This window comes from Talpa europaea (genome assembly GCF_964194135.1).
Source record: "Talpa europaea genome assembly, chromosome: 15".
Classification (NCBI taxonomy): Eukaryota; Metazoa; Chordata; class Mammalia; order Eulipotyphla; family Talpidae; genus Talpa; species Talpa europaea.
The window spans coordinates 46,019,076-46,031,371 of record NC_140083.1 but is presented as its reverse complement, the minus strand read 5'-3'; the positions used below and the strand labels follow the sequence as shown (position 1 = coordinate 46,031,371).

Genomic DNA, 12,296 nt, shown 5'->3' with positions numbered 1-12,296 from the left:
ATACATTTAGGAAATTGGTGTCCTCCTTGTCATTCAATTCAAAGAATTTTTTTAATTTCTTCTTTGATCTCCTTATTAGTGCAGTGGTCTTCCAGTAATGTGGGTTTCAATCTCCATGAGGTGGGAGAGTTCCTTGCCTTCTTTTTATGGTTTATTTCTAGTTTGATGCCTTCATGGTCAGAAAAGATGCTTGGTATGATTTCAATCTTGGTGTATCTGTTGATGTTTGTCTTGTGTCCCAGTACGTGATCAATCCTGGAGAATGATGCGTGGGCGCTTGGGAAAAATATGTACTCAGATTTTTTTGGATTTAGTGTTCTATATATGTCTGTTAAAACCAAGCGCCCTACATCCTTATTTAGAGCTTTAGTGTCTTTACTTGTTTTTTGTCTTGGTGATCTATCCATTGTTGATAGTGGTGTTTTGAAGTCTCCTACTATGTATGTGTTTTCTCTGATGTCTGTTTTCAAGGATGACAATGTTGTCTGATATATTTTGGTGCTCCTTCGTTTGGTGAGTATATGTTAATGAGTGTTATTTCTTCTTGAAGTATTGTCCCCTTAATCATAATGTAGTGACTGCTGGGGTCTCTTTTTACCTTTTTGAGTTTGAAATCTGTTTTATCTCATGTAAGTATAGCTGTTCCTGCTTTCTTTTTTGGTCCATTTGCTTGTAGGATTGTTTTCCATCCTTTAACTTTGAGTCTATTTTTATCTTTTGTAGCTAAATGTGTTTCCTGGAGACAGCGAAAGGTTGGGTTTTGTCTCTTAATCCAGGCTACAACTCTGTGTCTGTTTATTGAAGAGTTTAGTCCATTTACATTTAGAGTTAATATTGATATGTTAGCATCTTTATTTGCCATTGTGTTTGTCTTTCCTTTGATTTTATTTATTTATTCTTTTAATACCTTTTTTTGTTTTGGCCTTCTTTCATTGTTATTTGTCCCTCTGAGGTTCTGGCTTTAAGACTCATTGTAGTATTTTCGGAGTGGGGGTTTAGTCGTAATGAAATTCTAGAGTTTCTGTTTGTCCGGGAAGGTCCTTATTCTTTCTTCATACAGGAAGGAAAGCTTTGAAGGATAGAGTATTCTTGGTTGGCATCTGTTGTCTTGAAGTCTGTTGACTATGTCCCTCCACTCTCTCCTTGTCCGTAGTGTTTCTTCGGAGAAGTCTGATGTCAGTCTGATTGGTTTTCCTTTGTATGTTATCTGTTTCTTCTCTCTTGTCAGCTTCATTACTTTTTTCCTTGTCTTAGTTTCTTGGGAGCTTTACTATTATGTGTCTTGCTGTATTTTTCCTTTTGTCGTGGAAGTTTGGTGTTCTTCTTGCTTCTTGTATATCAATTTTCAGCTCCTTCTTCATCTTTGGGAAGTTCTCTTCAATTCTTTCCTTGAATATTTTCTCTGTTCCTAGGTCTCTCTCCTCTCCTTCTGGGATTCCTATATCTCTTATATTTCCTTTCCTCATGGAGTCAGATAGTTCCTGAAGTGTTTCTTCAGTCTTTTGGATTCATACTTTTCTTTCCTTTCCTGTTTTGGGAACCCCAGTTTTGATTTGTCATTTTCTCCTAGGTTTTTCCAGAAATCATGAATAAATAAAACTAATTTGAAGAACTCCGATGTTCAATATTTTAAAAGTTTAATGCTCTACAACTTTCTGTAGTTAATTTTGCCCATCCTCATTTTCTAACATATGCTAATAAAAATTGTCATATAAAAACATTGCAGGAAAAAAGATAAAGTCAAAAGAATTCATTGTAAAATATCAGTTTACTAATTTATTGACTATATAGAGTTCCATTTGTATGGTTAAAGGACTTTTAATATTCACGAAATCAGAATGACAGGTCCACTGTCATGTTAAAGCTTGTGGAGTTCTTGGTGCTAAGTCAGATCTTAAATTTCTGTGGCTGCTATTGCAAATATTCAAATTGTGCTCAAGAATTCCCATATCATATTTAAAACAAGTAAACAAATGTAAATGTATATTTGCAATTATTATTAGGCATGTACCCCTTATATGAATTCTAAATGACTTTTGAATTAATTTAATCACATTAAAATTAGTAAGAACAGGCAAAATGGATTCATGGCATATATACACCAAGTTAGAAAGGACCATAAATACACACACACACACACACACACACTCACACACACTGTTCATCCCGACCCCTGAAGAGATCTAGAAAAGATATGCCCTTAATAGTCAAAAGATGTGTCCAGGATCTTCCTGGTGGCACAATGGGGTTAAGTCTCAGCACTATCAAGCTATGGGCAACCATTGCTGCATGAGTTCGATCCCTTGCCAGGGAGCAGACCCACATAGGGCACAGCAGACCTCTCCAGCCTAACTCACTGCTTCCCTCAGCAGTGTATCTCAGTAGATCTGCCTGTTCTCCTCCCCACTCTGGTGAATGCTTACTCCTCTCTCTCTCTCTCTCTCTCTCTCTCTCTCTCTCTCTCTCTCTCTCTCTCACACACACACACACACACACACACACGCACATACACACACACACTGCACCTCTGGCCTACACCCCACAGTATTCTATGTGTGAATAAATAAAAATAAATCTTTTTTTTTTAAAGATATGTCCAGATCATCAAAATCAAAGAGAATAGTTGAGGTAGTTTTGTAACTATTTGGTTTAAAAAAACACACATTTACCTCAAATACTTGGATAATTGCCTCTGCTTTCCACATGCTTTTGCCAAGAAAGTTTGCCACAGAGACAGACTAAAGATTCCATCTCATCAACTCCAGCAGAACTGAAGTGGGGAAATGGCTGCTGTCTGCACTGACTGGAACAATAGCCAACTGGAGGTGCCATTCAGAGGCATCCAGGCCCCACTGTGTGCTGAATCATAGCCACACTATTATTATTAGCAAAGCCCACCCAGAAATTAAGAATCTTTCCCATTGAGAATCAACAGATTCGAGTAAAAGAAAGCTATGATGAGCCAGTTTTCCATAATCATTACATGTTAAAGCTGAAACCTTGAGCTGAAATAATTTGCTGTTTACAATGTATACAGAATTTAGAAAAAAGTTTGTTTCAAAGTTGTTACCTATGAGTTCTTCTATTAATAGCTCCAGTAAAAACAACAGTTTTCCCAATAACTCTAAAGTTATAAATTAGAGCAGGAATTTGAAATTGTATTTATTTCTATATGTCCCATTGATTGATATAATTTCAAGGAAAATTTCAAATCTATCAGTAAAGTTTATTTAGAATGAGTCACACTATTTTAAGTTTTCAGATGGATCTAGAAAAGGTTGTAGTTTATCTCTTATAAATTCAAAGATTAAAACATAACAGTGTGGGCATATAAAGTGGTACAAAGCATACACTGGTGTAAATTTAAATTACTTTCTTTTTCTGTCACTGGAATATAGTTTTAAATGTTTCCTTGGAGATTTCTTCTCTCTTGTCCAATTAATTGCTCCTTTTGACAAACTGTAATTTGTTCTTTGCTACACACTTAGTCTGTACCATGGCTCCCTTTAACAAGTAATCAATAGGGGCCTCCCTGGGGGCCTAAGGGACCACCATGGCCTCAGTTGGATCCCCTGCCAGGGAGGTGACCCACATGGCACAGCAGACCTTTCTTATCTTGCCCCCTGCTCCGCTTAGCAGTGTATTTCAATAGATCCACCTGTTCTGCTCTCCACTCTGTCTCTGGTGAGTCTTCTCACCTCCCCGCAACCTCTGTCCTAACCCCAGTTCTTCTACACATAAATAACCACATACAGGGCTTCCCCAGTGGCGCAGTGGTTGAGCACTGCGCTGTGAAGCTGTCTGCTGCCTCTGTAGCGCCGGTTCTATCCCCTGCTGCTGGCGAGAGTCCCCCTGGAACGCAGACCTCTCTTGGCGGCCCCCGCTGCTTCCCTCAGAAGCGTATTTCGTTGGTCTGGCCTTTCTGTTCCCTGCTCTAGCTCTGGTGAATTCTCTCACCCTCCCATGCTTCTGACTGTACCCAGTGCTTATATAAATAAATAAATAAATCTTTTAAAAAAATACACATACATAAATGTTTGAAAAATAATGATAACAAAAATAATAAACAAACTTGCTCCTCCTCATTTTTGACTCCAAGAGATAAAGCAGGCAGGCTTCACAGTGCTATCTAGTGTGCTTTTGACTCTCCACTTCTGCATGTCATCAGAGACTTTATACATTACTGTATATGTGTTAGACAATGCTGACAAAATAAATCGACACTTATGCTAATTATGCCAAATTGCAAGAGCAGTACAATCAACAGTACCTAAAATTATCTTTATGAGCATGGATAAATGGTGATTCATTCACAGTTTTTAAATAATTCCAATGTCTGTTCGTGATGTGTATTTGCAACTCCAATCTTCATGTGTGAAAAAAACCTTTAGAAATATACAATAAAAAATAAAGATAAAATTTAATGTATAGTATGGCAAAGTAAGATATATTTATATAGTAAATATTATAATAAAAACATACTACATGCCTTATATCACATTGATTTTAGCATATAGGCATATATAATATTTATTAAAAGACTTATTTTTTACCAGGCACTATTTTAAGAGACAGGAACTATTATTGCCCCCATTTTACATATGAGGAAAAAGAGGCCCAATGAGACTAAGTCACTTCTGCCCAAATAGAAGAGCAAAATTTGAATCCAGATATAACTTCAGATATAACATCAAGCTCATTGCTGTAACACATTAAAACCAAGCACTCATTCAGATATATTCAATTAGCTACAATAATGCATGTGGAAAATTTAAAATGTGGGTCCATCTTTGGTAAGAAATATTTATTCTATAGAAAGTTGCTAATAAAGATTTTGCGATTTTATTTTTGCTCATGATATCTTCTGGCTGCTGTAATAACACAAGGGAATGATAATCATTTAAGTATATTTTTTCAACTAGCAATGTTGTACAGTTGTAACTATAGTAGCAAAAATAGTAAATAAATATACATAGATGGTTTTAATTCTTGATTTTATTATCTGATCTTTGACCTTAAAAATAGTTCATTGAAGTTTCAATTTGTGTGTCTTGGTTTTTTATTAAAATCATGTAAGTCATATAGTTAAAAATAGTGTGTTCAAAATGTTTAAATGCCTTAAATTATAGTGTATATATCTACGGTACCTTCATACTAATTTTACCATGTCTTACTAACAAAATTGATGTGGTATAATATTGTAAGAAATGTTAATCTCAGCTCACAGGCAAGTGAAGTTTAAAAAAGAAGAAAAGTAATACGCCTCTGCTTTCACATTATATTGCCAAAACATACCCAGGTAGCAGTTCTCCGAGTTCGCTGCATAACTTACTTTTTGTCACTACTCCTTAATATCTATCTTCCCCAAATATAGAAATAATTCCTTGGTATGGGTCTTGGTATATGATCTATTTTATCAAATTATTAGGTTGTCCTGCCAAAATATTTTGAGACATTGATAATTTGAAGTTACGATAAAGAGTACAGTAAAATTTTACGTTATTTGAAACTAGGATTTCATAATAGCTTTTTAGGTCATTGTAATAAACAACAACAAAAAGACAAAAACACCTTAGCTTCATAGACGAAAAAATAACCAAGACAAAACTCAATAATATAAAATCCCTTGTAAGCAAAGCAGATTTTTTTAGGCTTGATGTGTGTGGAGTCTGTCATTTCAAATATCAGAAATGTGCAATTATTTCCTTGTGATGCTTTTGCAGACTGGCTTCTTGCTACCACCATCTCCCAACTACCAGCTAACCTCACTCGTCTTGTCCCTTGGAATTTGATTAGATCACCAATTTTTTTTTTTTTTTTTATGCCTGAACAAATAAGAAAGAAAATCAGGTAGGAAGTTGCAGGGAGGAGATTTCGGTCTTCTGGATTTCTATCACGTGGCTCTTCTCCCTCCTATAGTTACTGGGGTTGAGACATACTCAAAGAGAAGGGAATTGCTAAGAAGCTTTTACAGCTGACTCTAGAATCGCTCTTGGTTTCCTACAAATCCAGCAGTTTCAGTTTGCACCCTCTAGCTTGTTTGTCAGGACACCCTATATGTTGCCCACATCTCCCCTAGGACGTCACATTAGCGAGGCACAACAGAGAATGCCCAATCCTCTCTGCCAGTGCTTTTCCACTATAATATTTAGCTGCACGATACTCATAAGTGAATTCAGATTCTGTTTTAAATCCAAAAGCTCTCTTTCTAGAAATTAAACACTGTTTCGAGTGTCCAGCGTTAACCATCAGTAGAGGTCATTTTTGACAGGATGAGGCAAGGAAGCTGCTTGAGCTTCAAGTGCATGTCCCAGGGGACTGTGGGAGCATCAGCTCTTTGAAAGTGGGCTGGGAATGCAAGTGGAGAAGAGCACAACACAGACGTAACCTTGAATCCTTCGATTTTTGGGAAAAATGGTATATACACTTAGGCATTTTCAATATTATTGGTAGCAAATAACTTGCGGCAGGCTAGAGTGCAGTGAGCCCCATGTGGGCATCCTTGACTGGTCTGGGGTCTGTGACACTGAACAATGCACATCTGAGCATCATCTCCTGATCCTCTCTGTGCCCCCCAACAACCAGTGCCGACGCCCTCTTCGTATTCCTGAGAACTTCTCCAGGAGTGGGAGACTGTTGTGGATAGGAATGCATCAGATCTGTTTGATGTCTGTGCTTTAAACAACCTGGAAGAACACTGGTATATTCCTGCAAAAGCTAGAGCTCCTGTGATTCATTCAAGGATCTGGCCCTCCAGTGGGGAGTCCCTGGATGACTTTTCACAGTTCCCTTGCTCCCAACTTACAACCTCAGTTTGCAGATAAGCAAACCCTGATCATTTAGCAAAAGCTGTCAGCATTTCACTTAACCTGTATCTCAAATTAACAATTTCAGTTTTCTTACCGCAAATATTTTATAATCTCAGAGGCTTCAAGTGACAAATGAATTTTGTGATCTCTGTTATCATTTATCCTAAGGACTAAATTTACAGCAAGCGTAAACAAGCAGATGCAAGTTTTCCTAGATACTATTTTTCCTCTTTAAATAACTATCACCAGGAAGATATGAGTGAGGATACGCGGTTACAAGATAAAGTCGTCTAATTCTAATCCTTAAACTATACTTAGTTATAGGTGTGTGTCGGGGGGAGGTGAACAGCACCTGTTAATTGCATGATCTTCTATAACAATGTCATTACATTAAAATATGCATATAATTGTTCAAGTTCTGCGTGGTGCAATGAAAAATTTATGACTTCTGGTATGAGGCACACAAAGAATAGAAATTGACTTTACCTGCTAAATAACCTATGGTTTTAGCCTAGCCTGTTAACTATTTTAAGTCTCAGAGATCCATATTTATGAAAGAGAATAACAATAATTATAGTTTACACTTTGCCCATGGAGACTTTTCATAAATATGACCCTTTACTTCCTTCCCTTTTGCTGTTACTATGTATGTAGACATAAAAAAGAAATACGATATTGCTCAAGATACAAGTTCCCATGACATCCAGCCCCGACCACTGCTTAACTTTAGAATCATGGTGTAAATTCATCCTTAGTAATTTTTTAGAAACCATCAAGGCATAAACATACTTTTTATGTGGAGTCTAAGCATTCTGGGTTTTATTTTTGGCAGGAGGGAGGTGAGGGGCTCAGGTTACACTCTTGTTCTTTAGAACTCAATCACTGTTTCCAGGGGAAAAGCTTTAATTGCACCAAAGTCTGTCACTTAGGCATTCTCTCTTTTGCAAGCCATCTCCAGTTTCTAGGAGATGGTGTTTTTCTATTTGCCTTTTAAAAAAATTTTTATTTATTTTTGCATAGAAGAACTGGGGTGTAGGCCAGAGGCGTGGGGGTTGAGAGGATTCACCAGAGACAGAGTGGGGAGCAGAACAGGCTGGTTGACTGAAATCCACTGCTCAGGGGAACAGCGGGCGAGACAGGAGATGTCTGCTGTGCTGTGTGTGTCAGCTCCTTGGCCTGGGATCAAACTCAGGCCACAGAGGTGACAGCACTGAGACTTAATCCCTAGGCCACCAGGGAGGGCCTGTCTGTTTGCTTTTTCAACTTATCCATCAAGGAAACCTGGCAAGTCCCTGAAGTACATGGCTTCCTACCCCTGCCTGGGCCTCCACACTCTCCCTTCAGCCTGATCTTTCCTCTTGCAGGTAAAAACAGAAAAGACGGAGAGAAAATCATGGTGGATCCCTTTCTCCCCATTTGTGCGAGCCTGCCTCCAACCTGGTGACCGTTGACACTCACCATTTGTGTGAAATCCTTTTTTTTTTTTTTAACATATTACATAGATTTTACTAATTAACTCAATCTTGTAGCTTCTGCAGTTTCCCCCCTCCCCCATCTAGTTTTTAAAGGACTTTCCCCGTTTGAAACTTCTAAATAGACTTAGAGTAGAAAAATATTTAAAATATGTAATTAACTATAATTATGCAGCTTTACTAATATCTGAAATATGCCTTGTGGACTAACTCAGTACATCTTATAATGGCCAAGAGAAATTTTTGTGTTTTCATGTCCTGTTCTTTGAAATTAAATGTCTCAGACATTGGTTCATTATCTGAAAAAAATTTGAAGAACCTGTGAATTGTACTATAAGAACATTGCTACTGCATGGACTGTTTGATTTACCCAAGCAGGTAATGAACAGTGTTGTCAAATCCACTGATGGGTCACCCTAATTAAGACCTACGCTAAGGGACATTACTGCAGTGGCTCTTGTCTTTTGGACCCTGGTGCCATAAATATTCTTTGGCGAGGAAGCATGAAAAACAGCAGTAAAGAATCAGGCTGCCCATGGTTCTGTATGGTTTGGGAACAATTCCCGTGACTGTGAATGACAATGGAGAATTTTCATATGGAGAAATTGTCATCTCAGTAACAAGAATTAAGGAAGATGATAGGTCATTTAACACCATGCATATTTAATTTCATTGACTCCTACTTCAGCCTTGTTGGATATTTTCTTTTGGGAGGATCAGTGAGATTTTTATTGGAAGGACTTGGGTGGAAGTGAGGAATTAAAATTGAAGTGTATCTAATTCTTTCTGGGGCTGCTTTCTTTTCATTATGTGAAAATGGTTTTATTTTCCCCTTTTGATTAAAAAGACACTTAAAGTTATTGTTTCTTCACAAGAAATAATTTCACTACAAGCAGGTTTATGTTTATGTGTGGTATATTACAGTCATCAAGGCCTAGGTTTGTAGTAAGACACACCTTCAAGATTTGTGTAATTTTACTCTACAATTTGCATAGCAACATAGCAATGCATTTCTCAGCACTAAGTGAGGCATGTTTGTTTAGTGAGGCATGACTGTATATTGGTTTCTCAGTAACTCTAGCAACCCCATCTATGCTTGAAAGAACTTTCAGGAAAGCTTTGAGAACTATGGATATTAATCTTACATATATATATAAAATATGTATATAGTGTACTTTAAAAATTATTAGTCATCTTAAAGAAATAAATGTCTGATTCAAGATATTACTTATTTCCATCTCCTTTTTATTTTCTACTCCCCATTATTTTCATAGAAGGATTTATCTTAGAATTTTTACTAGAGATCCAGGTCAATTGCCATTTAGATAAGTTATTTAAAATTAATTTGAGGCTCTTTTTCATGTATCAGTAAATATCACCAGGGAGACATATTCTTGAATCATTACTGTGAACATCTTCTTACACAATCAGTCCCTAGTTGAAAGTGTACTGCCAAGACCAAAGAGAATGCTAGTTTTGGAAAGGAAGAGTACGAATTAGAAAGGAAACCATATGACAATTGTGACTGCTGCCAGGAGAGGGAGAATAATACTCTTGTTTAGATAAACTGTGTTGGTATCGGATATAGGAGTTATTTTTATTATGTTTGTGTGTGTGAAGAAGAACTGTGGTTTAGGCCAGAGGTAGAGAGGGTGAGAGGATTAACCAGAGACAAAGGGGGGAGCGAAACAGGTGGATTGACTGAACTATACTGCTGAGGGGAGCAATGGGTGAGACAGGAGAGGTCTGCTGCGCTCTGTGTGGGTAGCTCCCTGGCCAGGGATTGAACTAAGGCTGTGATGGTGATGGTGCCAAGACCAGGGAGGCCTTTTAAGAGTTATATAGATTTATTTACTTCCTTTAATTTCATTTCCAATTAGGATCTATATTCACTTTTATCAGTGTTAGAGAGTCAAAAACTAGCATACTACTAGTAAGTGGCAACAATATTTAATATTCAGATTTGTCTTAGTACAGCTTTAAATAGTGATAAGACCATACAGCATTGATTTGTGTTTTATAGAAACAGTATTCTCTTAAAGCTGTTATGTCACCTGATTTTCAGAGCAATCATGGGCCTATAATACATAAAGGGACTTTAATGGAATGTATTGGAAAATAAGAAACTACCTGTCCCTGAAACAACTGATATTCTTTAAGCAATGTCATTTTAAGTTTATTGTATTTTTTAAAAGGGGGGGATAATTTGTTCAGAAAAATCGTTTGTTTCCTTACCATTCAAATGTTTCATTAAAATTGGTTATTTTGGTAAAAATAAGAAGAGAACCACAAGCTATTTTCATATAGTACTTTGCTTTTAAATTACTTACTAGGGAAATACAAGTGGAAAGAAAATGACACTGGAAAGTCTTTCTTGTTTGTACCAATTCTGGAACATCAAAGGTTATATTGAAAGTGTGTGGTATGTGGAGTGGAGTCTCAAAGGAACAGATTTTTTTTAAGATTTTATTTTTATTTATTTATGCATACAAGAACTAGGGTACAGGCCAGAGGTGTGGGGATGCGAGGATTCCCCAGAGACAGAGTGGGAAGCAAAACAGGTTGATCTACTGAAATCCACTGCTGAGGAGAGCAGTGGGCAAGAGAGGAGACGTCAGCTGTGCAATGTGTGTAGTTCACTGGCCAGGGATCAAACTCATGCTGCAGTGGTTGGTGATAGCTTGATAGCACTGAGACTTTAACACCTGTGCCACGAGGGAGGCCCAGGAATAGTAGATTTTTAAGTCCAGTTTCATCTATAGTTGTTGAGAAAACCAGGCAGTGTTTAAGAGGGAAAAAGTACATTTGAATTATGCAATAAGAATCTCAAATTTCCCCCCCTACTTTTGCTAAAATATCTAAATGCTTCTTCATTAAATGTTATTATATTCCTAAAGAAGAAATGACAGAATTAATAATTATATTTTTGCTCATTTATCCTTTTAATTACATGTAAGTGAAAATTGAATGGATATCATATCTGTAGTTTGTTCATACATAGATTTTTCCCCTAAAAACATAAATAAAATTCAAGAATTATTAACACATACTTTTATAGTGATCAAGAAAGAGTGGTAATATATTGAATATAAATAGGTTATGTTACCTTCACATCTCTGAGCACGTCAAAGATTTATAAAGCTAGGATCAGTGTATCACCATTTTTGTCATTGTTTCCAACTTGTATCCCAATTATTCATATTTTTCTCAGCAATAAATAGCTCCAGAGTTGTTTTGGACAATGCTCTTTTTAAGGGATTTTTAATATAGTTACTGAAAAGTTGATCTCATCGCAAATAAGTTGGGTTCAGATGCATCTTCTGTAACATAGGTGAAATAGCAATGATTGTATCATAGAGTTATTGGTTAAAAAGAACACACTAAAATATATTATTTTATGAAGATATACAACTCAGATTTCCTTTTTTATTTTATATTGATAGGATGCAATTTGTATGATGCTATGAGTTTGCAATTTGCTGTAAAAATACAAATAAAAACTAACAGCACAAATTTACCAGTGGAGTCCCAAAGAAACAGTAGATCTTTTGCAGACAGACATGTGGATTGTATATGATCTGACTTTCAGATGGACTTTTGTTCATTTCTTTTGGGTGGGCTGTAACAGGAAACCCCGTCTCTTGCCCTTAACCCTGCACATCAATTCTGTAATTCTGGCAATAACCCTTCTAGACTTTGGCATCCTTTTGTAAAATGAACAAGTATTAGCTTGGAGAGCTAAAATGTATATACTCTACATTAAAATATATATACTCTACGTATACAAAACATTTGGAAATGTTTTCATGATTTGTCTGTAGTCAATGATTAAATAGTAAAAATGTTGGTGCCTGGAGTAGAAAGTTAGGGAAAGTGGACATGGATGTGGTTTTGCATTGAACTACAGCTAGCTGGGGACTGGTCTGGCCATGGGTGAGGATTTATGGAGCATTCTCAATCAATAACCTCTGAGGGGAATATTTAAAGCTAGAGATAAAGAATAAAACAGGTGAAA

At 36.7% G+C, this 12,296-nt stretch overlaps 1 protein-coding gene across 3 annotated transcripts in view; it reads left to right on the top strand.

Annotated features, from left to right (window-relative positions):
• CNTN1 (contactin 1) overlaps window positions 1-12,296 on the top strand; it is a gene marked incomplete at both ends in the record, with an annotated part of 185,035 nt that overhangs the window by 75,162 nt on the left and 97,577 nt on the right. Inside the window, one exon of one of the 3 annotated variants that reach the window (XM_084255482.1) lies at window positions 8,174-8,467. The exons of the other annotated variants lie outside the window; for them this stretch is intronic. Within the exon in view, the coding sequence (XP_084111608.1) occupies window positions 8,174-8,253 (80 nt within the window). Of the gene's footprint in view, window positions 1-8,173; window positions 8,468-12,296 lie in introns of those variants that run through there. 3 annotated transcript variants of the gene reach the window in all.